Below are 27,549 nucleotides of genomic sequence, written 5' to 3' on the forward strand. Positions count from 1 at the left end.
GTGGGACTGTGAATGGATCCGACCATTCTGGAGAGCAATCTGGAATTGTGCCCAAAGATTTATTAAACTTTGTATACCCAGAGACCTGGCAATACTACTGTTGAGTCTGTATCCCAAGGTGATCAGGGAAAAAGGAAAATAATCTATATGTTTTAAAATATTTGTAGCAGTTCTCTTAATCATGGAAACAAACTGGAAATCAGGGAATGTCCGTCAACTGGGGAATGGCCAAACAAGTTGTGGCATGATCTTGATGGAATACTACCACACCATGAGAAATGATGAAGAGGTTAATTTTTAAAAAATGGGAAGACCTATATGAAATTATGAAAAGCAAAATGAGTAGAACCAAAAGAATATTATACACAACTACAGAATTAATGTTTGAAGAACAACTTGTGAATGTCCACCTCCAGAGAATGGACTGATAAGTAGAAACACAAAAATCATAGTTGATACACTTTTTTTTGTTCAGTGATGCCTTCTCAATTATGGGAAGAAAGAGGGGGATACCTAGGAATTTTAATGTAATAAATGAAAAAAATAAATTAATAAAAATGTGGTATTTTATCATAAAGGGAGTAGAGAAACCACTGAAGAATTCTGCTTAGGGAATGGCACGATTATATTTTAGTTTTCTGTGTAATCAAATTGGTAGTCATGTAATTGATTAAATGGGAAGCTGAGAGTTTGGGAGGAGGGACAAGTAATTAGAAGACTATCCATCCAAAAGAGAGTTTTGGTGAGTAGAGAGAGAAATTTCTCTCTCTACTCACCAAAACTCTCTTGTGGAATCAGCAAGCCTAGGCAAATTATTGGATAGGAAGTATGATAGAGTGATAAAGCCATTGAATTCAGGATTATGAAACTGGCTTAAAATATGATGGTGTCCTTAACAGAAATAGCAGACTTGGAGGGGAAATGATTTTTGAGGGAAATACAAAAAACTCTATTTTTGAAATGTGGGATTTTTAATACCAACTAAAGATGTTAAATGTTAGGCAATGATGCAGTGCTCTTATTCAGGAGACAGATTAATACATATGAGTGTTCTATAATATAGACTGTTCTATATATAGCTGACCATAATATTTTTTTCAATACCCAACAAGAATACATATATCTGTTTTATATGATTATACATGTATAACCCAAATTAAATTGCTTATTATTTCAAGGAGAAGGGTGAAGAGGAAGGAAGGAAGAGAACTTGGAATTCAAAATGTTAGAAAATGAATATTAAAAATTATTTTTCACATGTAAAAATAAAATATTACTGGGGGAAAAAAGCAAACACATGACTAAAATGCACTGCATTTTGAGTATACAGGAGTATTCAGTCACTCAGCTCCACATCAGCTCCCCATCTACGAGCAAGATGTCTGGTGACAGGTTAAGTCATGGGTGTCTTCAGATTTAGGAGCTTTGTTTCCTCTTAGAGAAATCCATAGATTTTTCCAGCTCTTCAATCTTTGGAGAGAGGAAAGAAGAGAAATTTTAAAATGTTGAAAATGTCTGGAAAATTAAGTCTGAAATCCTCCAATTTCCTCTAGGAGATAAAAAAACAAACAAACAACTAGGACTTATCTAGAACCCAAGATTCCAAACACTCATATCTAGCACTACATGGCTAAATAGTATAAAGGATTAACATTTTATTTTTCCAAATCCCTTATTGTGATAAATATTAACTCACTGTAATTTTTTTGGTTGTTAATTTTTTTAAGCATTTGACTCACAGAATAATTCTCGTCCCATACCCAATAGCAGTAATTACATCCTACCCCCTCAAATGCAGATTCTACCCAGAATATTCCCATTCTAGAGCCACAAGGCTAATGGAGAACATAAAAGCAGGGCATTTGTTACCCCATTAGGGGCCCTTGCACAAACCTGTGGTATGCTCTATGCCTGGGCAGATGCCACACAGTCACTGTCATCTTTTCCCAACCCAGTCCAATTATGCAACAAGGCACAAAGAGGGAGGAAGATATTCACAAGCAAATCTGCCAATGCCAAAACTTAGAGATAAGTGAACTGAGTATAAAGGGTGTCAGATAGCCTCTCACCCTCACCCCCAACTTTAAAAGAAGTCCAAGGCCACTGACATTTCTTTCCTAAGAGTTAATAGGACTAAAAAGCTAAAAGAGACATAGTATCAATGACAGTCTATGCAGATTCCCTAAAGTGGGAGCAATTCTCCCCAAAATAGACTTCTAATATCACTTTGTAGTCTCCTTGAGAGTCAGGAGTTATATGACTTGAGCGTATTGTAGGAGTAAATGTTCTGGGTCCTGGGCTGGATTGTATTGTGTTATCTATGTTCTCCTTTTAGGTTGCCTCTTGACCTCAGCCAGGAACAATGAAATTGTGAGTCTGAGTTACTGTATGTGTAGCTTCTCAGCTTGGGGCACAGCGCTCCAGAACAAGAACAGAAAGAAAGCACAATTAAACACACCAGCTAGATAGGGTGTCACTGAAGCATTTCTAATTCTTTGCACTTGGAAATGTGGAGTTGCTGAGTAGTCACACAAGATCTGACCCTGACAGTCAACAAAATTAAAAGCAGTCCACATAACACAAAAGCTACTTCTAGGCTTTTCCCTCTCCCATCCTGCATACACTTGATCTTCTACACACTATTCCTTCCATCACTGTGGTAGAAGTTGGTTTCCTTTTAAGGAGGCAAAGAAGTCCTCAGGATTTGATTGGTCTAGGGGACCAGGACTTGAACTACCAGCAGATTTTTGTGTTGCTCAAGGCATTAAAAAAATAATCTCATAATGCTCTTCTATTAAGGACTTCTGGTGGATGGAGGATTAGTGGAATTTCCATTGCCCTTTGGGAAGTCTCTCTGACCCAGCATTGCAGAGAGTCTATTTGAATTGAAAATTAATAACTACTCTTTTTAGTATTTTATTATAAGGACATTTTTAATTGAATTTTGTAGCCCACAATTATTTCATTATGTTGCGATCTTGAGCCTAATTCAGTGGACTGGCCTCAGTTAGGTTTGACCCAGATTGGTCTCCAGCAATACTGAAACTTCCCAGCATCTCTAAATAGGGTAAAATGTACTCAGTTCTTGTCCTTTTCATCTGCTCCTATAGTACAGTAGTCTCTCGGTAATCAAGGATGACGATTGTCTTTGTGCGTTTTCATCTATGGTGTATAGATGAGTGTGTACAAAGACCCTTGTTCGTGAAGGAGATTTAAGTTGAAAAGTAGATGCACAGAGACAGTCCCACTCTCTCAGCATTGGAAGCCTGGGTCCAGTGGCATGAAAAATCATTACACCTGGAGATTTCCTCAGCTACATTGGATGGCCATGTTGTCTTTTGTGCTCCAACATGCCCTAAGCACTCCACAGTGCTTTGCTGCGTCGCCCTCTCAGCCATTGAACCTTCTTGTTGGTTTCTTCCCCCTGTTCCGCTGAAACAGTCTTCACATGCTGGGTGAGCAAAGCCTTGGTTCACCAGGGGTCTACGACCCGATGGCTACCCTCACAAGGTTTAGCCAGCCTGTCGAAGCCATTGCTTGGGGTGTGGCCGCTGCCGCATGCTAGTAGCTACTGGGAGCCACAAGTGAGAGCTGGGTGTCAGGTGGGGGTCAGAGGCTGGAGAGCTGCCCTAGGAGAGTATGACAAGCCCTCCATATCAAAGATACTATCTGCTCCTATACAATGGTTAAAGCTGTGGAGAGAGTTTTCTCTGTGATGCTGGGAAACAAAGCATCCCATAACTCATTGTGTGTGGCCTTAGTCAAGAAGGACAAAGGAAGAGTATGGATAGCACAGCACAATCCAGACCAGTTTCTGTATCATTTATTCCAACAACATTCCCAGTATCCTAATTAATGACTCTCAAGGTGACTAAACAATTAAATTCGAAGTCTGTTTTGGAAGAATTACTCCTACTTTAGGGGACTTTCATTGGTCATTGGAGCCTGCAGTTCCTAGGGGCTCTCAGGTTGCCATGGAAAAATATCCTGGGAAAAGATGAGCTTAAGGGCATGATGACTTAACAGGCAGAAGGAGCTAGCTTCCAATGCAAGAAACTTGGGAGAATAGGCTTACTTCCGTTAATTCCCTCTAAACCCATGGAAAATTTCCTTTTTCTTAGAAGCTTTGACTCAAAATTTCCAGCCTTTCTGGTTTTGACTTTAGACAGAGACCAGGAACCCCATCCTTTACTCATCATGACAATGTTGAGAACTTTCTCTTCTTAACAAACCTCCTCATGGCTAAGTGAGATGTGACTTGAGTTGTTCAATCAGGAGAGCAGTGCTAGGGTAAAAGAAAAGCTCTTACCACCTTGCTGTGAAGAGTTGGAGCAGACAGCATGTCAATGGTATCTGTCTCTGTTCTTTTCTGGATCCCTTTAAAGCACTTCCTGTATTCTTCTTGGACCTAAAAATTTAGACGGGAGAGACTAGAAGTTATTGGTCCACAAGACTTAGGTCTCAAAGAGTTCTTAGAGAAGTTTTATACTAGAGATTCTTCACTTTTTTTGTGCCCTGGATCTATCTCAAGGTAGAGACAACTAAGTGAAAGGTGTAAAAATTAAAAAAAAAAAGGGCGAGCTAAACAAAATATAGATAGAAAAATTGTTCAATATAGCTTCAAAACTTTTCAAAACTGTTCAGATACTTTTGATAGATGTAATCAAAAGTATCCTCAGCAATGAAGTGAAGCTTAAATGTGAACTTCCTTTCAGGGCCAGATATAAGAATGCTAAAGAGGCTCTTATTATAAATATAAAATAGTTATTGAAATATATAAGGTTAAATAAAGGATTTCTAATTCTAAGGGATTCTAAATCCACCCAAATAAATTCCTAGGTTCTGCAAGGAACCACTTCTCCTGTGTTTCAGAGGCTACACTAATGCTCCCTGATCTGACTAACCCAAATTTATACTATCTAAAAAAAACTACCATGATTATCCTTATATTTCTTAACTTCACCTTCAAATTATAAAATAGCAAAGGCTAGCTGGTTGAGTCTCAACAAGAATTCAGTTAGGACTCTGAGTCCAAGCCAAAGACTAGGTTGTTTTTTTTTTTATCTTCTCAGATATGAACCAATCTATTAAAACCGCAATAGATATTTAATATTGTTTCCCAAGTTGGGAAAGGAAAACACTGAGCTCCTTCAGATCTTTCCCTCAGACAGAGAGAGAAGCAAATACCTCCTCCAGCCCTGAGAGAGAGTCTCCAAGAATGTGTCTCTGCCAACTGCCAGAGAGCAACTCCAAACTGCCAGAGAGAGTAATTGACACAGAAAAACAGTTATAACTGTCATTTCTGAAATTAACACACTCTCAACTATGCTTCAAACTCCAGTTCTTTTCCCAAGCTAGCCACTTTACTTCTTATCTCTAAACTAATAAAACTCATTTTCTGATATCATCCTTACAGAGGGCAGATAGAGTATTGGACCCAAAAGACCGAAGTTCAAATTTTTTTTGAGGGTCAAATTATTTTTATTAAATTGTGTCACAAACACCTGTTATAATTTCAAGCCTTTTTTAAAATGAGGACAGAGCACTATGTGAAAAGAAGCCAATAATAGCAGTCATATCTTAAGCATCTTTCAGGTTGTATATTAAGCAGTGATCAAAGGATACTTGCTGACTCTGTGACCCTGAGCAAGTCACTAAATCTCTATCTGGCTTAGTTTCCTCAAATGTAAAATGAGAATACCAATAGCATCTATAACCTATATCTGTTATGAAGATAAAATAAGATAATATTTATAAAGCACTTAGCACAAAAGCTGGTGCACAGAAGGCACTTAACAAATGCTCAGGTCCTTTCCTTTCTTTTTTTCTTGAGGAGTCAGTCAAGGGAATCCTAGGGATTTTTTCCCAGAATAGTGTTTTCAAATGCATAAAATGAAAGGAAACCAATTGAATTGAAATGTCATTATCAAGAAAAATTTAAACAAGTTCTTGGACCTCAGGTAAATAAGCCTTGATCTAATCTAAGCCTCACATTTTACAGAACAGGAAAGTGAGAACAAGAGAGGTTTGGTGACTTATACAAGATCATAAATGAATGAATGAATTCTTAGAAACACATTTATTATGCACTTACTATATGCCAGGTACTGTGCTGTATACTGGCAGCATATACTAAAAGAGCAAGAAGTGCCCAGCCCTGGAAGTTGGGGGGTGGAGGAAGAGAGGGGGCGGGGAAGAGAAAGAGATTTTGGTCTGGGAAATCCCAAGAATAGTGGAATGGAACCACAGGATAATGGACAGATACATTTTATTTCCTTCCTGGACCTGGAATGTGATTACTTTTTCACAGGAGAATTCTTACTCAGACTCAGATCTTTTGACTCTACCACCATTCAGGGCTCTTTATTATATCATGCTGCTTCTGGAGAGCACTGAATGAATAGTCTAGAAACATGATTCTCTATGGTCACGCTGACTAGTTTTTTAGCAAACTTTGCCTTCCTCTTCTATGAAATGGGACTTCATCCTTGCCCTTGAGCAAGCAGGTACCATGTAGGTTTCTGGTATGGCTGTTACTCTTTGATGACCATTCTTAAATCTGTACGACACTTGAAACTGGATGAGAATATATCCCTAATGGAGTGGACTTCGTCAGGAGGTAGTAAGTTCCCTGAGCTAACAGTCTATAATATGCTGATATAAGTGCTAAAGGAGCCTGCTGTTCAGGTAACAGGTTGCACTAGGTGACCTCCAAGGTTCTCTCAAACTCATTGACTCTGATTCTGGAGATGCGTCAGCCCCATTTTGTTGTCTTTCACTATGTATAGAGTATAAGCCATGCATTGCACTCAAACTTGGGGTGTAAACCACAAACATAAAGGCATCTTCTGTACCTTCTGTTCTTCTGGGAGATGAGGTTCCTTAAAGGGGGGGATTAATTCATCTTTCTGCAACCCCAGTATATTTAAATGATAGAAAACTAATAAAATGCAAACTGGAGGGACCCCACCTTTCGGAACCCAGGTATAGGAACATCTAAATGTCTATGAATGAGCAGGGGGAAATGAGACAGCAATCAGAAAAAGAAGAGTTTAGCTGCAGCTAGTGAGATAACTAACACCGTTTGATTTACCTGGCGATTGAGGACACAGTGAACCAGGAAAATGTATGTTCCTTGCAGAGAATTGATGATGGTGAAGGCGTAGGCAAGGACTGATTGGGCTGGCTCAGTTATAGATTCAGTCAGGAAAAAGCTAAGACTCCAGGAGCAGCCTAGGATGAAGAACTGAGCAAAGGCTTTAAAGGTCAGTGTCCTGTTTAAAAAAAAATAACATGTAAGAAACCCCGTGTGCCTCCAAATGCCTTGGGGAAGTCATATCCCCTCTCCAGGCCTTAATCAAAAATGAGCAATTGGACCAGGTGATCTCTAAGGTTTCTGTTAGTAGAGCAAAGATCTCCAACATGGAGGCTATAAACTACCAGGAGCATAAGATGATCAATGAAGGCATGGAAAAAAAATACAGACTGAAGCCTCCTTCCTCTCAACACTTTGGTCTCTAGATTATAGCAGTGGCAGCAGGAGGCTGCCAGTTCTTGCTTCAGCATCATCCAAGGGTCAGGAATGGTGGCACCTCGGAGAGATGCAAGCTAAAAGATGGGTGGGGGCAGTGAGGAAAAAGGGCTGCCACATCCTACCAAGATGAAGTATGGTCTGTGGGGAGAAGAGAAAAACAAAAGAATGGCCAGAGGCCAGGCCCACCTCACATTCAAGTGGCTAAAAGATGGGATGAGACCAAGAGAATGGGGCAGTCTTGAGGATTCATTGGACCTATTAGAGTGCCCCCTAGTTCCTTTTTCCATCCCTAACTCCCTCCAAGGATTAGGTGAATGTAATGGAAGGAACAGTATGAACCAGAGGTGAGAAGGAAGTACATTACAGTCATGGGAGATAGCCAAAGCAAAAGGCAAGAGAAGGGAAATGGAGCATATGTGGGGCGATAAGGTCTATTTAACTGGATTGTAAAGCATATGAAGGACAGAAATGAAACAGGAAAACCAGATTAGCTACAGGTTGTGAAGGACTTTAAAGGCCAAATAGAATTCTTCAAAACAGAGAACAATGAATGGGCAAATTACTCTAAAGCAAAGATTGTCACTAATAAGGATGAGGGTATCAAGATATTAAGAAAAGAGGTGGAAAATGAAGACAGAATATCATGGGGTTAGGTGGATCTCTGTGTCTTGACTAGTTTGGTTTTTTTAAAACCCTTATCTTCTATCTTGGAATCAGAACTGTATATTGGTTCTGAGGCAGAAGAGTGGTAAGGGCTAGATAATGGGGATTAAGTGACTTACCCAGGATCACACAGCTAGGAAGTGTCTGAGGTCAAATTTGAACTCAGGACTTCCCATCTCAGGGCCTGGTTTTCAATCCACTAAACCACCATGCTGCCCTCCCCAATTAGTTCTTGATCCATTCTCAGTTTAATTTTGTAGGGAAAAAAAATTGGGACCCTGAAGTTTCATCTCCCAAATAGATCTATGCCCTCTTTGTGAGTCATTGATCCATGACCTTCAAGGACATCCTGTTTAATCCCAGCTAATGTGGCTTCTGAGTTGGACCAGGCTACCACTCCCCTAGGGATCCCACAGATGAACTCAAAGAAAATAGAAGTGGGCATGAGGACAAGATAGCTTCTAGGGCAAGCCTCTGATGTGATCTCTGATGCTATGAGTTGTCCAGTGCCTACAGATCAAAATGGACTCTGGCCATATTCTTTAGAAGCTTGTCAGAAAACAAAAAAACGATTCTACTTTGACCAGCTATGGACCCTTTCAATGAAGGGCTAAATCTGTTGCTAAGCACAAAAGAGGACGATACACTCCGATATCTCAGAACCCCAAACCCAAGGAAGGCAGGAAAGTGACACAAAAGAAAAATGTCCCTGTAAAACTTTGTGAATGAAGAAAAATGTTTGGAATCTGCACAAATACTAAGTACATCCAAAAGTTATGGAGGAAGAGCTTGAAGACAGCACCATTTCTTAAAGAAAATAAAATATCTGAAAAGTTGTGGTTTTCCCCTTATTGATAGAGGTATTCTAGTTCCTCAAAGGAAAGATAAAATTAATGAAATGAGAACTTGAATGCAAAATACACCAAGCATTTTGAAAAGGGAGGTATGGTCTATGGAAGTGGGGGAAAGGCCCTTGAGCTTCATTTTACTGGAAGTCCTGCTCATGGAGAGGCTTAAAAAAAGGACTAGGATTAAAAAAGGATTATAAACATAAATCCCCCAGGAGTGTAGCACTAGCTTAAATCATAGGGTCCTTCTCATTTAGGTGCCTTCTCACCTTGTGTTTTGAATGGTGGACACTTCTTTGTTGAGCGAGGAGAGTTTGTCCCTCAAAATCCACAGGGTCATCGAATAAAAGGCCAAGTTGAGCTGCAAAAAACCAAACCAACCATGAAACATTAACACCAAGGGTTGTCTGGATTAAGGTTAATATTTCTAGTTTCTGCCATTTGATGGAAATAGAATGCTCCAGAAGCAAGTGGCCTGTAATTAGGGGCAGGCTGGAGTAAGTTCATCTTGGTTTGCAAAATTGGATAGTTAAATGTTTAGTGTGAGCACACAATGGAAATGAACAAAAAGCTATAAATTAGGGCTTGATTTATTGTTTTGTTGATTTTATTGGGCATTGAAAAGTGAGAAGAATATTAATATGCAGAATAAATTTTTAATTCTTAAAATTATTTTTATTTATTTCATTAAATGTTTCCCAATTGCATGAAAAAAATTTTAAACAATTATTTAAAATCTTTTTGAGTTGCAAATTCTCTCTCCTTCTTGGCCCACCTCCCTCTTTGAAAAGGCAAACAATTTGATTTTGAATATAGGTATGAGGTCATAAAAACACATTTCCATGTTAGTCATGTATGCAGATTAAATTTTAAAATGTGTTGTGCACATATTTTTGGGGAGTGGGGGAAGAGTCTGCTGCTAAATATTTATCAGTTTACTCATGTCTGAGATCAAATTTCATCTCTGATGTTTACTAGCTAGGTAGCCTTGGACAAATCGCCTAATCTCTCTGAGTTTCATTTGTCAACATAAAATAGTATGCCTACAATAGACTGATGGTTATAAGGATTAGACATTGAGAAGACCAGTGAATACATCCTAAGCACTATATAAGTATGAGGAATTAACCCTTTTAATCTCTTTTTTCTGTAGCAGGAACCATAATACCCTCTATCTTCCTCCTTTTTTTTCTCAAGTGAAAGGAAAATGTTGAGTCTGATATTCTAGAAGCCTTCTGGAGCTAGACCAGAAGGAACACAATTACAAGACAACAAAAAGTGATGACAATAAAATAGGTTCTCAGAAATGACAAGGGTTTTCAAATGATGACATGAAACTTCCTTATCCAATAGAAATCACTTTGAGTGAAAACAATAAGCATATATTAAGTGCCTACTATGTGCCAAGCACTGTGCTACTACAAAGTGGCAATATGAAACAAGACAAAAATAATCCTTATCCTTCAGGAGTTCCTAGTCTAATGGATAGGGGAAGGGTGTATGTGGAAATAACACACAACTACATTCAAATAAGTTGTATAGTGCCTTAAAAAATGAATAGGACAAGTGCAGAAAAATCTGAAAAGACTCATATGAACTGATACAAAGTGAAATGAGCAGAACCAGAACAATGTATACCATAACTGAAATATTAAACAATAATCAACTGTGAAGGACTAAACCATTATCAGCAAAGCAAGTTTCCAAGATAATTATAAGGTACTCGTGATGAATAATGCTCTCCACAGCCAAAGAAGGAACTATTGGGGTCTGATTATAGATTAAAGCATGCCATCTGCCACATTATTTCTTTTATGGGTTTTTTATTGTGTATGTGATATGTCTTTTATCATGACATGAACAATATGGAAATATGTATTTCATGAAAGTACTAAAAAAACCTCTATCAGATTATTTACTGCCTCAAGAAGAAGGGAGGGAAGGAGAAAATATGAATTCTAAAAAGTCAGAGAATAATTATAAAAAATTATTTCTACATATAATTTTTAAATTAATTAAAAAGCAAAAAAAAAAGAGAGATGTATATAGAATAAGTTAGAGATACTTTTGAAGGGAAGATACTAACTAACTTTGAGGTAGATCATGTCAGTAGTCAACTGCAAGTCACCCTTGCTCAGAGACAGACCTCCTGCTCTCTTGAGATCCAGAGGCAAAAAGCTCCTAACTGTCAACCCTCCTTTCTTATCTCTGTCCTGGTCTCCCTGGTAATGGTATCTTCAGCTCTAGCTCACTGACTCCTGTCAGTTCTGATCTACTTAGAAATCCTGATCTCTTGCCTCTTAAGGAGACAGAGGGAGAGATTAAGAAAATCCCTTTAACATATCCCCCTGAGATCTTTTGGGAGACTAATCTCCCTAATGGATCTTTCAGATATAAATATCTTATACTCATATTCCTAGTCAAAGTTGCCTATACTATTAATTCTTTCTAATAGAAAACTATACTAATATGACAAACAGGGAGAAGTAAAGAAAGAGAAAGAAAGCAAGTCTCAAATTACAATTACAAATAATTAGTTACAAAATTATAAATAATTACAATTACAAATGACAGAATCCTGACTATACAGAAATAAGAACCTAAATATATTAATTGAAATTCAAGTTATAATTATTATGTACAAAAATATACAAGAACATTATATAAATAAAATATATATGTATAAGAATATTATATATATATTAGGCAGGTGTTGATCAATACTTACAACACTGTCATTTACCCATCACTCAGTTATTTTAACTTTTTCTGTGATCTTATAAAATCATATTAGTAATAATCATTTCTAAACAGAAGTTCTATAATATAACACAAGTTATACACTTACCTATTGACTATTACTCATTCTATTTCAAAATCAAACCTTCAAGTACAAGAATCAGGGAAGTGTTTGATATAAGCAAGGAAAAGTAAATTAGAATGGATCAAGAGGTAGTGAAATCTTATAGCAATGGGAAGAAATCATAAAACCTAGGATTTCATCTTGGCTCAACTACTTTCTTGACCTTGTACAAGTCATTTGATTCCTCTGGGTCTGTTTTCTCTTCTATTCAATTGGGATAAGGGAAGGTAGACTAAATTATCTCAAAATTCCTGTTCAACTTAACAACTATGATGTTATGAAAGTTTCCTTCAATGTCTTATCATGGAATGAAGGTAACCCTGATTCTCAAAGGATGCATCAATGAAATGCAAAATAGAGCTTATGTGTCCATCATTGAACCACTACTTCTGTTGTCTCTCAGGATTAGCTTTTAGAAAGATTTTATGATTAAAGTGAGGAGATACTGCGTAATGGCATATTTTTTTATTGCAAATCATGGAAACTACCTACTTTGGAGTCAACATCAATTTAAAAAAAGATCCTCTTCCAGATGAAATTATGGATCTAGGCAATAGGCACAGACTCCTCTACACATGCAAATCTTGACTTGTTGGATCCAACAAAAGTGTTTACAGAAGGTATGTTTCAGGAAAAACTTAAGAGAGTATGTATTTCAAGCATCTCTCTCAAAGCAAGTGAACTGTTGTATCTCCTTGTAAAGGTCTAACAATCATGTGTTTTTTTTAAGTGTCTCCTGATTCTAGGGGAGGTAGATGCTTTGGTCAAAATGTTAGAATAGAACAGGTAGGACCACAAATTTAGAGCTAGTTAGCATCTCAGAGGTCATTTAGTCCAAGTCACTTATTAGACAAAGGAGAAAACTGAACTGGATTGGTGAAGTGACTTACTTCTCCCAAGGTTACCCAGGGGTACCAAGTATCACAGAATGATACATTTAGTAGCAAAGGTCTCCCAAGTGAGTTTGAACTCTTTTTTTTCACAGACAAGGAAATCAAGGCCCATTATGGTTAAGTGGCTTGCCCATGTAAACATCAGAGGCAGAATTTGAATAATGGAGACAAGATAAAAATCCAGGTCTTCTGACTTCTGACCCAAGGTGCTTTCCACTGAACCACACTGTCTCTTGTCCTGCTATCAAAGCTTGATAAAGTGGAGCAATTTTTGGACTGTTGACTCATCTTTTCTTCAATGGTAATTCAAGAAATCCCATATACCCACCAAAATAATGGCAATTACTGGTCCAACAAAACTCCAGATAAAACTTTTGTGTAAGGCGAGCCAGCAGCTAAGAAGAAGAAAAAAAAATTACTTAGGAGCAGACATAAGCAGTAAAAGAAAGGACACCTCCCCCTCTCCGGTGCCTGAAGTAGAGACCCCATTTTTATTGATACAGTAGCCTTAAGGCTGCCTCTATATTAGCTCATAGCTGCCTTCCCTTTTTTTCCTCTCCCAAAACATCAACCCAATTTAGACTTCTGTCTGCTCACCTACACCATTTCAGTAGCTTCTTTTTTTAACCCTTACTTTCTGTCTTAATAAGAGCTCTAAATCAGAAGGGCAAGAGTTAGACAAACTGTGGTTAAATGGCTTGCCCAGGGTCACATAGCTAGGCAGTGTATGGAGACAGGTTTGAATCCTAGTCCTCCTGGTGCTCTATCCACTGTGCTACCTAACTGCCCCATCAATATCTTCTCCTTTCCTGGAGTCTTTCCCCTCTCCAATCCATCCTTCATACTGCTGACTGAGTAATTTTCCTAATGTACCAACTTGATCATGTTTCAGCCGTACTTAAAAACATTCAGTGACTCCCCATTATCTGTCTCCCAAATAAACTGTACCATCCCTTCTGGCTCACATCTCAACCTAGCATAGACACTAGTGGGCTAGATCCCCAGATGTTGGCTAACTATTCATCCAGGTATTTTGGCATTTCACCCTTCAGCCTTCCAATCAGAGGAAAGAAGAGGATGAGGGAGGAGGTGTCAATCAAGGCTTGAGTTAGGGAGGATGAACTTAGCCTGGGAGGAGCATCTTAACTCCTCCAAGTTGAAACTAGACAGAGAAGTAGATGCAAAGTATAGTGCACTTACTATGTGCCAGGCACTGTTCTAAGCCCTGGGGCTGCCAAGAAAGGCAAAAACAGTTCCTCTCCTTGAGAACCTTACAGTCTAATGAAGGCTAGATCTTTACTTATTCCCATAGCTTCATTTATTGCCTCTAGGCAGAAGTTCCCCAAATTTATAGCTCTAGATTCAGTCTTTATTTTTATTTATTTATTTTTAAACCCTTACCTTCTGTCTTGGAGTCAATGGTGTGTATTGGTTCCAAGGCAGAAGAATTGTAAAGGCTAGGCAATGGGGGTTAAGTGACTTGCCCGGGGTCACACAGCTGGGAAGTGTCTGAGGGCAGATTTGAACCTAGGACCTCCCATCTGTAGGCCTGGCTCTCAATCTATCGAGCTACCCAGCTACCCTCTGAATTATTGAAATAAATTGGGAAACTTAAAAAATGATTAAATTTTAGAATGGGAATTGGGTTTGGAAGCTACCCCATTGAGAAAATGCTATGCCTACTTACTGATTCTCTGCCCCATAGCCATGGGGGTTAATTCCTACTGACACAGCTACAATCACAGCTGGGATTCCATAGCCAAAAGGGTACATGAATCCCTTCTTGAATCGGCTTGCACTGGTATAATTGGCAACCTTGAGGTTCCTGACAGTGAGGAAAAGGTGCAGCCCTTCCAGGAACATCCAGGTGAAGGAGGCCAAATACAAGTAATGCAACCCACCAGCAATGATGGAACACAGCACCTGGGGAAGGAGAAATGGAAAACATGGAGACATCTGGCGGATGCATGGAGGGTACCACCCATAGTTCACATAGTCCTCAGGGCAAAGGCAATAGGAGAATATTATTCAGTCCTGTCAATGTTTTGGAACATTCTACTAAAAATCATGAAATTCTAGACTAAAAGGAATACTTGTGAGATTGCTTCATTCTTGCCCTAAAGCCCAAGAGCATGAGAAATAGATTTCATTTCTTTCTTTTTTTAAAATCCTTACCTTCTGTCTTAGAATCAATACTGTGTGTTTGTTCCAAGGCAGAAGAGTGGTAAGGGCTAGGCAATGGGGGTCAAGTGACTTGCCCAGGGTCACACAGCTAGGAAGTGTCTGAGGTCACATTTGAATCCAGGACCTCCCATCTCTAGGCCTGGCTCTCAATCCACTGAGCTACCCAGCTGCCCCCAATACATTTCATTTCTGAAAACAAAATTCTCAAAAAGAGAATTCCATTACACCCCTTTGTCCTCCATCCTGTGTTTATTAATAATAAAGAATGGATTCTTTTTTAACAGAAAAAAATGAATCCCATCTTGTGTAATTGATTTCCTCTTTAAACATTTTGTTTAACTCCTACCTTATTTGATGTTTGTTCTATGCCAATGAGGAAGAGTAGGTCTGCCAGAAAGAGGCACAGAGAGAGCTGTAGGTGGAGGGACGTGCTGATGTTCTGGATGGTGCGGCATAGGAGGAAAGTGAGGACAGCCAGAAAAAGACACAGCAGAGAGATGCTCAGTCCCACATAAGTTATCACTGTCAACACATCATCCTCCTCCTATGGCCCAACAAAACAGAAATTAGTGTCAGTATTCTAGATAACAAGATTATGTAGCCTCAAGTAATAGAAAGAGCACTGGTCTCAGAATCAGAAGGTCTGAGTTTGAATCCCACCTCTGCCTCCTTAGGAGTACTCTGATCTTGGTACTTCTAGGGTCTCTATGCCCAAATCTATAAGGGGAAGGGAATAAATATTTATAAGTGCCCACTATGTGCCAGGCACTGTGCTAAGCACTTCTTATAAATATTAACTAATTTGATCCTCACAACAAACTTGGGAGATAGATGCTATTATTATCCCCATTTAAAGATGAGGAAACTGAGGCAAATAGAAGTTAAATGACTTGTCCAGAGTCAAATAGGTAGTAAATGTCTGACACAAGATTTGAATACTGGTTTTCCTGACTGCAGGACCAGAATTCTGTCCACTGTGTCCATTACTCTCTACCTCTATAAAACAAAGAATACAGACATCTACAAGCCTCCTGTCTCATATACTTCTCTGCTCCTAGAATTTCCCTGAAGAGTATAATGGGAATTTACTGTAGTGTAGGAGATAGAACAGGATGAGAATTTATATTTGAAAGCTTGACAACCAGGTGGTATGGCAAATAGAGTCCTAGATTTGGTGTCAGAAAAGGCTGACTTCAAATCTTGCCTCAAACACTTACTGGCTGTGTGAACCTGAGCAAGTCTCAGGTTTGGCTTCTTCTTCTAGGAAGTGGAGATAAGAATAGCATTGATCTCCCAGAGTCATTGTGGGATTACACTATACATATACTAACTAGAATGATTAGTTTGGGAAATTTCTGGGTGTTCATAAGCATGGCAAAGGGATGCTGAAAGTTCCCAGGGTGATGACAATTTAATTCAACAAATGTTTAATGAGAATATCTGTGGTATAAAGAAATGAGTAAGATTCTAGGTCTGCCTTACAGAAACGTACATTCTAGTTGAAGAGAAAGACTCCTATAATGTAGGACTCATTGTGGCATTCTAGAAAAAGCAAAAGATTGAAAGTCAGAAGGCTGGGCTTCAAGTCAAGCAAGAACTTCCCAGCAGTGTGATGTTGGTCAAACCACTGCCCCCTCTGTGGACAGTAAATTCAAAAGAGTATAAATAAGATGCTCTCTAAAGGCTTTTCCAGATTGAAGTTTATGGAATTCTATAAACACACAAATAACTAGAAATATACAAAACTGTCTGATACAAGGCAGAATGGGATAAGTAAAACCTGGATGAAAGGTCTGGCAAAGGAAGAGGATGAGATAAAGCTTTTTGGCAATGCTCAGATCTGAATGGGGTACATGAACCAGGATACCTGGCCTGTGAGAGCCATCAGGAGAGCAAAGGAAGACAGGTGGCTACAGCTGCAGCTGGTATGAGTGTCATTGGTTTTCACCAGGGAACAGCCTTTCCTGGACCAACTGCCTCCCTCTTTGCTGCTGTCCCAGTAGACACAGAGAAACTGCAGATCTTGGCTGAAATTTTCCTGGAAAAAGAAGAACATTTACATCTTAACTCATGGTGAATTTCTTGATTACCATTCAAAGAACATCTCTCCCCCACCACCACCAGCATGACAGAGGAAGAAGACTTTTAAGGATATTCAAGTTAAATGAAAACTAAATAAATATAAATAAAAAATAAAAACTCTGAGAGTCAGGAAAGAAGCCAAAATGGAGAGGCTCATTTAAAAAAAAAAAACCCTTACTGTGTCTTGGTTCCAAGGTGGAAGAGTAGTAAGGGTTAGGCAATGAGGATTAAGTGACTTGCTCAAGGTCACACAGCTAGGAAGTGTTTGAAGCCAGATTGGAAACAAGGACTTCCTATCTCTAGACCTGTCTCTCAATTCACCAAACCATCAAGCTGCCCCCAAGAGACTCATTTTTAAAAGATGGGAAAGAAAACTGGTTTGTGAGAAATCAGGTCCCATCTACTGGTCAGTCTGTAAGTCTGCCTATACACCACTGTAAAGTCACTGATTGGGCCCAATAACAAGTTCTGGGATCCAGCTTTAGGGATCATGAATAGGGTTAGTTGATAGTTGTCCTTTGTACTTAAGGAGGACCAAAATGGCATCACCATGTTGAGGTTAATGTACAGTGTGTCCAACTGGAGCTGATCAGACTCCAAGACAAGATCAGAAGGCTGTACCACAGATTGGGCACAAAGAGATTATTTGAACGCTTGGGATGGAAATGTTTCTGGATTTATGCATCTCATATTTCCTTTGTGATCCTGTGATTCTATTTTGCTCATAGAATACAGCACCTTCTTCAATGAGGTCATGCCATGGCTGGGCAGTCCTACATCAGTGTTTCCATGTCTCACAGTTGATACTGTAAGGGTTAAAATTAATGGTTTGTCTAAAATATGAGAGAATGTGGTTGCTGAAATTATAACTCAAGTCAAAAATGACTTTTAAACAGCCTTTATTTACAAAATAGGGGAAAGAGTAAGGTAGAGAAATGTGAAAGAGGGCAGAGTAAGAAGTCTGGCTTATCACCCTAAATATTTGCTCCAGTCCCTGGCTCTACTCTGGCAGGGCTCCAGAAGCCCCAGCCAGAGGGCCCAGAGGTAAATTAAGCAAGGGGTTCACCCACAGGGGCCTCCTCTGAGAGGGAGGACTATCTGTTGTTAATCTCTCCAGAAGTCAGGAAAGGAAGGTTAGTTTTTTTCTGCTCACCAATCCAAAGTCCAAGGGGAGCAGAAGCTCAAAGACCTCCCTCATAGAAAATTACATCCACCTTTAAAGACCCTTCTTTTCATCACTTGCTGTGTCTTCCTCTACTTTACGGGGACCAATTGCAGTTTAAAATTTTGCTTAGGACTGCCCAGGGGACAGTCAGTCATTTCTGAGTTGTCACACACTTTAGCACGTGGGTTGGACCTCCCCCACTTAAGCATTAAATAGGGTGTATATGATTCTGGTGATTAAATTTAAAAGTAGGCAGGGGAGAGTTGCTCTCACCTTCACAATACCAAAGTTCAAGACCTTAAGAGAGACCTAGAGAAGGTACTTGAATCAGTTTTCTGGCCTTCATGTGAGTGCTTATCTTACCTGAGATTTCTGTAAGAGCCTATTTTTTGTTTAGGCAAATGTGCATTTAACATTTGAGCAATGTGACTAGTCCATCAGAGTTGCACTCTCTGGAGTAGAATTTGAATGCTTGGCAGTTCATCTCAAGAAAAGAACCTGTTTGGTTCCTTATCTTGCCAAGTAATCTTGAGAATCTTCCTAAGGTAACTCAAATGGAAGCAATTCAATTTCCTGGCATGGTGCTGGTATACTGTCCAGGTTTCACAGGCATATATCAATGGTATCAGCACAACAGCTCTGTAGACCTTCAGTTTGGTAGGCAGCCTAATACCTCTTCTCACCCACATTTTCTTTTGGAGTCTCACAAACACTGAGCCAGTTCTGGCAATGGATTCATCAACCTGATCATCTATGTTGACATCCTTGGAAAGTATACTGCCAAGGTAAGTGAACGTATCCATAGCATTCAACATTTCTCCATTCATTATAACTAATGTTTCCATCTATGGATGGTACAGTGCTGGCAGGTGGGGAGTCTCTGATTTCTTGGTATTAATTGTCAAGCCAAAAATTAGCACAAGCAGCAGAGAATATATCTATGCACTGTTGCAACTCAGTCTCAGAGATTGCATTGAATTCACAATGATCTGCAAATAAAGTCATATGCCAATTTTCCCTTGACTACAGTCTTCCTTTATAGTCTTTTCAAGTTAAGTAGCTTACTGTCAGTGTGGCAGCTGACCCTGATGCTGTTTTTGTCCTCATTGAAGGTGTCCAACACCATCTCTGAAAATGTCATGCTAAAAAGCATACAACCTTGCTTCACTCCTTTGATGACTGGAAAGCTCAAGAGCATCATTTATCATCCAGAACCTATGCAAGAATGCCATTGTGGAACTGACACACAACACTGATAAACTTCTCTGGGCAGCCAAATTTTTCCATGTCCTTTCGCAAGCCCCCATGACTGACAGTATCAAAGGCTTTTGGGCAGATAAAGAACATTGTGTACAGACCTCTCTTTTGCTCCTGGCATTTCTCCTGGAGTTGTCAGATAGCAAACACAATATCAAATGCTTATTAACTGTTCCTTAGCCCTTTCTGAAGCCACACTGGCTCTCAGAGAGGTGACATCTTACTCTGAAGTGATTAATAGGATACAGTAACAACCTCCTGATTCCAGTTTCAGGAATCATGGGCAGGGAGATAAAATAGGAAGGAATAGAGAGGATTGAATTTTGAATGAGTCACTCAATTAACAAACACTTATTAAATATCTACTAACATGTGCAAGGCTGCAGGGTTTCATGATGGGGATTCACCACACCAAATGAAACAACCCCTAGAGAGAGTTCTGGGCTCTAATCATCGATTACATGTCCCTTCAGCTAGTGCCATCCTTCTCTCTGAGACTCTGTTTCCCTTGTGTAAAATGAGGAGATTAGACAAGATGACCTATAAGATCCATCCCAGTTCTATAGTCCCCTTCATAATCCTTGAGAATCATGACTTTCACTCACCTGAAGATGATGAAAAGTCAGGATGACAGAACTGGCAAGGTTGCTGTTTTGTCTGAGTCCAGTGGTACCACTTACTATCCTGGAGTTCAAGGAGATATTGACATACTTCCGTGAGTGTCTCTCCTCAAAGAACGACCCATTGATAATGAACCCCAGGAAAGGATAAGAGAGAAAAGCCACCACACTTTGACCTGAGAAGACCAAATAAGAGCAAAGACTTCAGGCACCATTGATCTCCTTGACAAGGGATCTAAATACAGCTGCTGCTTTTGGGTATGGAGAGGGTATGGAGGCAGGATTCCCATATATATGGCTATATCTATAGAAAACAAGTATCACTGAAACTAATCACTAACTAGGCTATCTGTCTCTTCTGCATTTTAGGGCCTCTGTCCATTAAACCAGAAGCAGAAACTGCTAAAAATGAGGTTGGGGTTCAGGACAAGGGAAGGAGAATGAGGCATAGAGCCCCTGAACTAAATCATATGTGGTAGGACATCCAGCAAATTAAAAATCAATAGAATCGTGTTTGTTTGTGTTTTTAAAGATAGTTGTACCAGCACACAGGACAGAAAACAATGGATGTTTATGGAAACTTTGTTGAAGTGACCGAAGCTGAAGCTGAAAAGGAATGAAGAAAAACATTTGACTTAAAAGTTCTGGTACTCATTTTCTCCCTCTTTCCCTTCATCTTGTTATATAATCGCTGTCTATTTACCTTTCTGTTTGTTTCTTTTTGTCTTTGTCTCTCCTCTCTCCCCTGTATCTGTCTCTTTCTCTCTGTCTGTCTTCTCTATCTGTCTCTGTCTGTCTCTGTTCCTTCCCCCTACTCTCTTCCCCTCCCTTCCATCTCTTCTTCTTTCTTTCTTTCTTTCTTTCTTTCTTTCTTTCTTTCTTTCTTTCTTTCTTTCTTTCTTTCTTTCTTTCTTTCTTTCTTTCTTTCTTTCTTTCTTTCTTTCTTTCTTTCTTTCTTTCTTTCTTTCTTTCTTTCTTTCTTTCTTTCTTTCTTCTTCTTCTTTCTTTCTTTCTTTCTTTCTTCTTCTTCTTCTTCTTCTTCTTCTTCTTCTTCTTCTTCTTCTTCTTCTTCTTCTTCTTCTTCTTCTTCTTCTTCTTCTTCTTCTTCTTCTTCTTCTTCTTCTTCTTCTTCTTCTTCTTCTTCTTCTTCTTCTTCTTCTTCTTCTTCTTCTTCTTCTTCTTCTTCTTCTTCTTCTTCTTCTTCTTCTTCTTCTTCTTCTTCTTCTTCTTCTTCTTCTTCTTCTTCTTCTTCTTCTTCTTCTTCTTTCCCACTCCTCCTCCTCCCTCCCTTCTCTCCCTTTCCTTTCTCTCCCCCTCTCTCTCCTTCTCTCCCTCTTTCTCCCCCCTTCCTTTTTCTCTGATTTTTAATGCCTTTATTTGTCTCTCTTCTCCCTCTTCCCTCATCTCTTTCTCTGGGGCTCTCTCCTCTCTCACACCCTCTCTTTCTGTTTGTCTGTCTTTTGTTCTCTCTCTCTTTCTGTCTCTAAGGAGAAATCTATTCCTCTTCCTCCATCCCCTTCAACTGTTACAGATGCCAAAAATAAAAATAAAACAAATAGCCAAGGTGGATTTTAGGGACCACACATCTGGGCATTCAATGATCAAGGGACAAGGCCCAATCCCACTGTGTAACATTTGACTACAGTGAGAAGTGCCCTCATGATACTCCAATTCTGAGTGTGTTGTGTCCACCTACCTGTGGTGTTTCCTCTGATTACGTCACTGCAATGGATGTCCATTATATCTTCTCCAGCTTTCAGAGTGAAGAGCTCTTTCCTTTCAGAGCAGCTATTGTTTGGAACAACTCGTCTATCAACAACTGGTGAAAATAGCCCCCATCCCCAAAAAAAGTGAGTTTCTACAAGAACCATAAAATCTTTGGTCAAAAAGGATATTGTCCAATCCCTACCAAAATTATGAGTCCTGTAAACCTTAAAATTTCTTAGACTTATAAATGTTGGAAATTTCACCATTGGGAAATTTCATACTTGAAAATTTTCTTACTGATAGTCTATTGGAATGTGAACCCCATTGGCATGGGAGGTTCCTCCTCCTCCCTTCTTAAGATTACTTTAGGACAGAAACCTTTTGCTGAACAATGGAAAGGGCTGCAGCATAGATCAAAATTTAATTATTCCAATCTCCACCCTACTCAGGGTAACAGGATTTAGGAAGGGCTGCAGCAAAGGATCAAGATTTAATTATTTGAGAATATGACCTTCAACAGACATGTGCAAAGCCACAGACCTCTGGGCGGTCCTGGGTTAAGCTAGAGCCACCATTGGCACAGGGAAGATATGGACAGTGATTGGTAGATGTGAGAACTGAGGGGAGGGAACTTGGATGGTTTCCTTAAAGATAGCGGGGTCTGAGGACTAGAGGTGGTTGGAGAGGTTTTGCTCTGAGAGGTGGTGCTCTGAGAAGGCTGGCTCTGAAGGAAGCTGGAGGTGGAGGCCCCTGAGACTGTTTCTCCATTTTGGTCACGTGAGTGATAGGGACTGATCTCTTTTCTTTGCCTCAGCTATCTAAGGGCTTGGGCCTTTTGGCCCAGCCTAAACAGAAGGGGTATTTAAGCCCTATTCCCTTCTCTCCCCTTTCTCTCTCCCTCTCTCTCTCTATCTCTAATACCTTTCTTCCTCCTGTTTGTAATTAAAATCCATAAAAGGTTGACTGCTGACTTGAGTTTTCATTTAGGAATTACATAGCTGAATTCCTTGGCGACCTTAAATTAATATATATCAGTCTTTTAAAGTGATTTCCTTGTCACAGTCTCTTCCACAACACTCCTGACAAAGAAGCCTTGGGTAGCTTTGTTATTGTTGTTGTTGTTGTTGGGGTTTTTTTTTTTTGCATAAAGACCTTGAGAGACTGGACCCACTCTCTCTGTATGCAACCAATGGCTTTGGAAACCTCCTGAGCACCAAGACTACTTACAGCACTAATGGCACTAATCTCTTCACATAGCCAGTGTAAACTATGACCAGTGTCTTCAATTCTTTTATGACTCAGTTTGGTCTTTGAGCATACTGGATGAAGATCAGGTTGCTGGCTTTGATCTGCACAAGGTCTGATGGTACAGTGTGGGTTCTCAGGTTGTAGTCTCACCTTCACACATAAAGCTTTTGCTACTATTCATTGCAGGGGACTCAGGCTCTCAGTTCTTTTATTTGCATCAGGGGCTGGATTTGTGCTAATTCACCTATAAGCTATTGGCTGCTTTCCAGAAACCAGCAACCAACATTTGCAAAATTCCTGTAGGTCTAGAGATCTAAATTGACTGACATGGAAAAGAGTTTCCTAGTGATGTGGGTTACCCTGCAGACAGGTTGGTGTATGGACATTGATGGGTTGATGATTAATAAGGATATGGGCAGAAGGTTGACAACTGGCCAATCAGCATAGGCACAGTGAACCAGGGACTTCCCCTCCTTAAAGCCTGCACAGAACTAGCCAAAATTTAACCAAGAGTTGCTCCAGGGTGGTTAATATATCATTAGCATCCTATTTGTCTTGGGGTTTTCACTTGCCCCCTCCCCCTTTGGGGAAACAATCATAGGTAAAGCCTATGGAGCAAGGTGAACCATGGGTAAAGCTATGTCAGTTCCTTGGTATGGCAAGGCTGCAACCATCCAAACAATTGACTCCTTCCTTGACCATCAAACAAGATAAAAAGCATTTCTGAAAACCCCCCAGGGCCATTTTCCATCACCAGGACCATACTACTGCCATCCCTTCCTAAAAGCAATAAAGCTTGCTCAACATAGAGATTGCCTGAGTTATCAGTTCTTTGCTTGCTACTCTATCACTAGTGCCTTAGACGACTGCACAAGTGGTCTGGAAGCCACTTGGTCCTGGTATTGATCAGTTATGTTCTAGCGCTGTTTCAACATAAGATCAAATCCTCCAATCACTCAGTCAATAAGTATTTAGGAAGCCCCTTTTATGTGCTAGATACTGTGCTAGGCCCTGAGGATACTAAAAAAGGTGAAAAAATCTTGGTTCACTAATATCTTACAATATAGTAGAAAAGGTAAAATGCAAACAGTTATGTAGAAATAAAAGAACAGCTGGGGCTCAGTGGCTAAGAGTACTGGACCAGTAGTCAGGAAGACCCAAGTTCAAATCTAGCCTCAGACATGTCCCAGCTAGGTATCCCTGAATAAGTCACTTAACCTTTCATTGCCTGACAAAAGAATACACAGGGTCCACTGAAGAAGATCTACTCCAGTATCCTTGCCAAGAAAGCACCACTATGGATAGCTATGGTCCATTGGATCACAAAGAGTCAGAAATGAGTGAACAATAACAAATGTGGAAATAAGATATAGACAAGATAAACTGAAAATAATTGCACTGGTGTGAAGGGGGAATAGAAAAAGCTTTTTATAAAAGATGGGATTTTAGAGGTATTCGAAAGAAGATAGAGGTAGAGACGATAAAGGAAAGAATTCCAGGCTTGAGGGACAACCAAAAAAAAAAAAAGCCCAAAGCTGAGAGATGAAATGTCTTGTTTGAGGAAAAAACAGGAAGCTGATGTCACTGAACAATATGTGGGGAGAATAATATGCAAGAAAACAGGAAAGGTCAGGGTGAGGGTGGAGGGGACAGATTTTTGAGGGCTTTGAATACCAAAGATAGGATTTTATATTTAATCCTGGAGGTGATAGGGAATCACTGGAATTGATTAAATGGGAAGATGACATGGTCAGAATTGCACTTTAAGAAAATAGTCTAGGTGTGAGGTATTAACAACATGAATTTGTGTGATGCCGATATCAGAGGAAAGTAGGAGGCATGTACAAAAGATGCTACAAAAACAGACTGAATAGGACTTCAAAGAGGATTGGATACAAAGGGTTTCAGAGAGTGAAGATGAGACTTAAGTTGTAAGATGGATTACTGAAAAGTTGGGGGTCTCCTCACCAGTAACAAGAATGTTAGGAAGAGGGGAGCATTTGGGAGAGGAAACAAAGATAATGAGTTCAGTTTTGGACATGTTAATTTTAAGACGTCTATGACACCCACTTTTAAAAAAAACTCTTGCCTTCTCCCTTAGAATGAATATTGTGTGGACTAGGCAATGGGGATTAAGTGATTTGCCTTGGATCACAGAGCTAGGATGTGACAAGAGCTATATTTGAACCCAGGACTTCTCATCTCTAGGCCTGGCTCCCAATTCACTGAGCCATCTAGTTGCCCCCCAACAATCAGTTTGAGATGCCCCAATTAGTTAGAAACGTGAGAATGAAAGCTGAGAGAAGTTAACACTGGATAAATGAATCTAAACAGAACCATAGAGATGAAATTGAATCTATGAGGAGCTGATGAGATGACAAAGTGGAAAAGTGGAAAGGGAGAAAAAAGAAAAGAGCCCAAGACAGAGCTTTGTGGGACAGGCATCCTTAGTGGGTGAGACCTGAATGGAGATTCAGTAAAGGAGACTGAGAAGGAGTAGTCATGCTGGTAAGAGAACCAGGAGAGAGCAGTGTCATGAAAACCAACAGAATAGAGCAAGAAAATGGTGATGGATAAAGTCAAAGGTTGTGGAAAAGTTAATGATGATAAGATCCATGAAATAAGGCCAATAGGTTTGGCAATCAAGAAACAATTGGTAACTTTCAAAAGTTTCAGGAGAATTATGAGTTCAAAAACTAGACTGTAGAACACTGAAAGGGTGATAAGAAAGGAAGTAGCAGCATCTGGTGTAGACAGCTTTTTTTTTTTTTTGAGAGAGAGATCAGAATAGGACTTTACTGGAAGAAGTGTTTCATAGCATGGCATTATGTTTTAATATCAATTAGCCTTTTCAAAGGGATGGGTATTGCAACATCGAGACAAGATCAAAAGTATAAACATTCTCCTTTCCCTTATAACCTGGTAGGGAGTGGGGGAGGAGACGCACTGTCCTATATCACATCAGCCTTTGGGGATTTAATTTAAAATTAAAGCAGTTTATTTATAACGTTCACATTGTCATCTTTTTAAAGGAGTTTAGTCACAAAAGAGAAGACAGATATGGGGCAATAGTTAGTGGACATGGACAGATCAAGTGAGGGTTATTTGGTGGTAGGGAGACTTCACTGTATTTAAAGGCAATAGGGAAAAAGCTAACAAACATGGAGAGTTGGAAGATTAGTGAGAGAGTACAGATGATAGGTAGAGGAGGCAAACTATTGAAGAAGATGAAATGGAATGGAATCACATGTACATATAGAGGTTGCCTTGGCAAGAAGGGCAACGTCTTCATTTGAGACGAGAGTGAAGGAGATAGAGGCAGAAAGCATCAGAGTGATGTGAGAGAGAGGGGGATTCCAGGGAAGTCTTGACAAATGATCTCAATTTCTCAGTGAAATATGAAACAATTCTCAGATTAGTGTGTTGAGTGATAGTCATGGGAGTTTGAAAAGGGATGAAAAGGTTTGAAAGAGCCCTTGTGGTGAATGGGATAGCAAATCATTGGGAAAGTGTAAAAGGATTGCCTTGCCACAGTGAGAAGCCAGTTAAGATTATGTAACATAATTTTGTAGTGGATCCATTCGACATGATTTCATGATTTTTCTCCTTCTTTGTTCGTTATCCATGAAATCTTTTTTTTAATCTCCTTTTTGGAAGGCTCTCATGTGCAATATTTCCACAGGCAAGTGAAAATATAATACTTAGAAAGAAATATGTGACCTTTCTCAGGTATAGAATTAGCAATGAAAACATCAACTGATACATGTTGTCAAGTTAGAAAATGCCCAAGAGATGTAAAAAACATGAATTGGTCCTGTTGCCTGTTATCCACAAACTAACCTGCCCAAGATCAGAGAAATTAATATCAAAAAGGCTGGTCACAAGCCAGATGAAATTTTTAAAGGGCATGAAAACCACGTACTTGTGGCATGAAAAGTATAAACTATATTTGTTATTTGACTGTAGAGTTGGCTGGCTGATTGTCCTAATGAAATCACAGATCCTAAGAAGCCTTCTCTGATGTCTCCTCATGATTTCAAATTGACTTTGGTTTCTAGAAGTTCATGCCAGCAGACTTGGATGTTATGGATTCTAACTACTTGAGAAGGTTTTTAGTATAGGCAGGCAACAGACTTTGTGTTTGTTGTCCAAGGGTCAATCCATCAAAAAGCATTTATCAGGCACTCACTATGTGTAAGGCATTGTGCTAACTATTGGAGGTGCCAAGAAAGGCAGAAGTATTGCCCCTATCCTCAAAGGACTCTTTGAAAAAATGAAACTCTCTGGCAAAGGATTCTGGGCAGCATACCTTACCTACATAATCATCTTCTGCTTGTATTTTATTTTCAGATTTAAATGCATCTTCTAATACCAATGTTTCCATTTTTTCAAGCAGGCTGGTGACTGAGACAGCAATGGCACTTTTGTTTCCATTTAATTGTGAATTATTAAGGACATTCTGAATATTTTTAAAAAGTTGTGGCA

General features: G+C 39.4%; 1 protein-coding gene across 1 annotated transcript; it reads right to left on the reverse strand.

The window, feature by feature from the left end:
* Window positions 1–952: 952 nt before the first annotated feature.
* ADGRE3 (adhesion G protein-coupled receptor E3) lies at window positions 953–27,549 on the reverse strand. Its single transcript, XM_007489045.3, has 11 exons — window positions 27,379–27,549; window positions 21,806–21,928; window positions 20,095–20,285; window positions 16,853–17,023; window positions 15,332–15,529; window positions 14,489–14,724; window positions 13,130–13,196; window positions 9,315–9,406; window positions 7,094–7,274; window positions 4,310–4,408; window positions 953–1,470 (listed from the first exon to the last, which is right to left on the reverse strand). Exons 1-11 carry the CDS (start codon window positions 27,446–27,448, stop codon window positions 1,417–1,419), a joined length of 1,482 nt encoding a protein of 493 aa, XP_007489107.3. The 5' UTR covers window positions 27,449–27,549; the 3' UTR covers window positions 953–1,416.

This window comes from Monodelphis domestica, chromosome 3 (assembly GCF_027887165.1).
Source record: "Monodelphis domestica isolate mMonDom1 chromosome 3, mMonDom1.pri, whole genome shotgun sequence".
NCBI classification, from domain to species: domain Eukaryota; kingdom Metazoa; phylum Chordata; class Mammalia; order Didelphimorphia; family Didelphidae; genus Monodelphis; species Monodelphis domestica.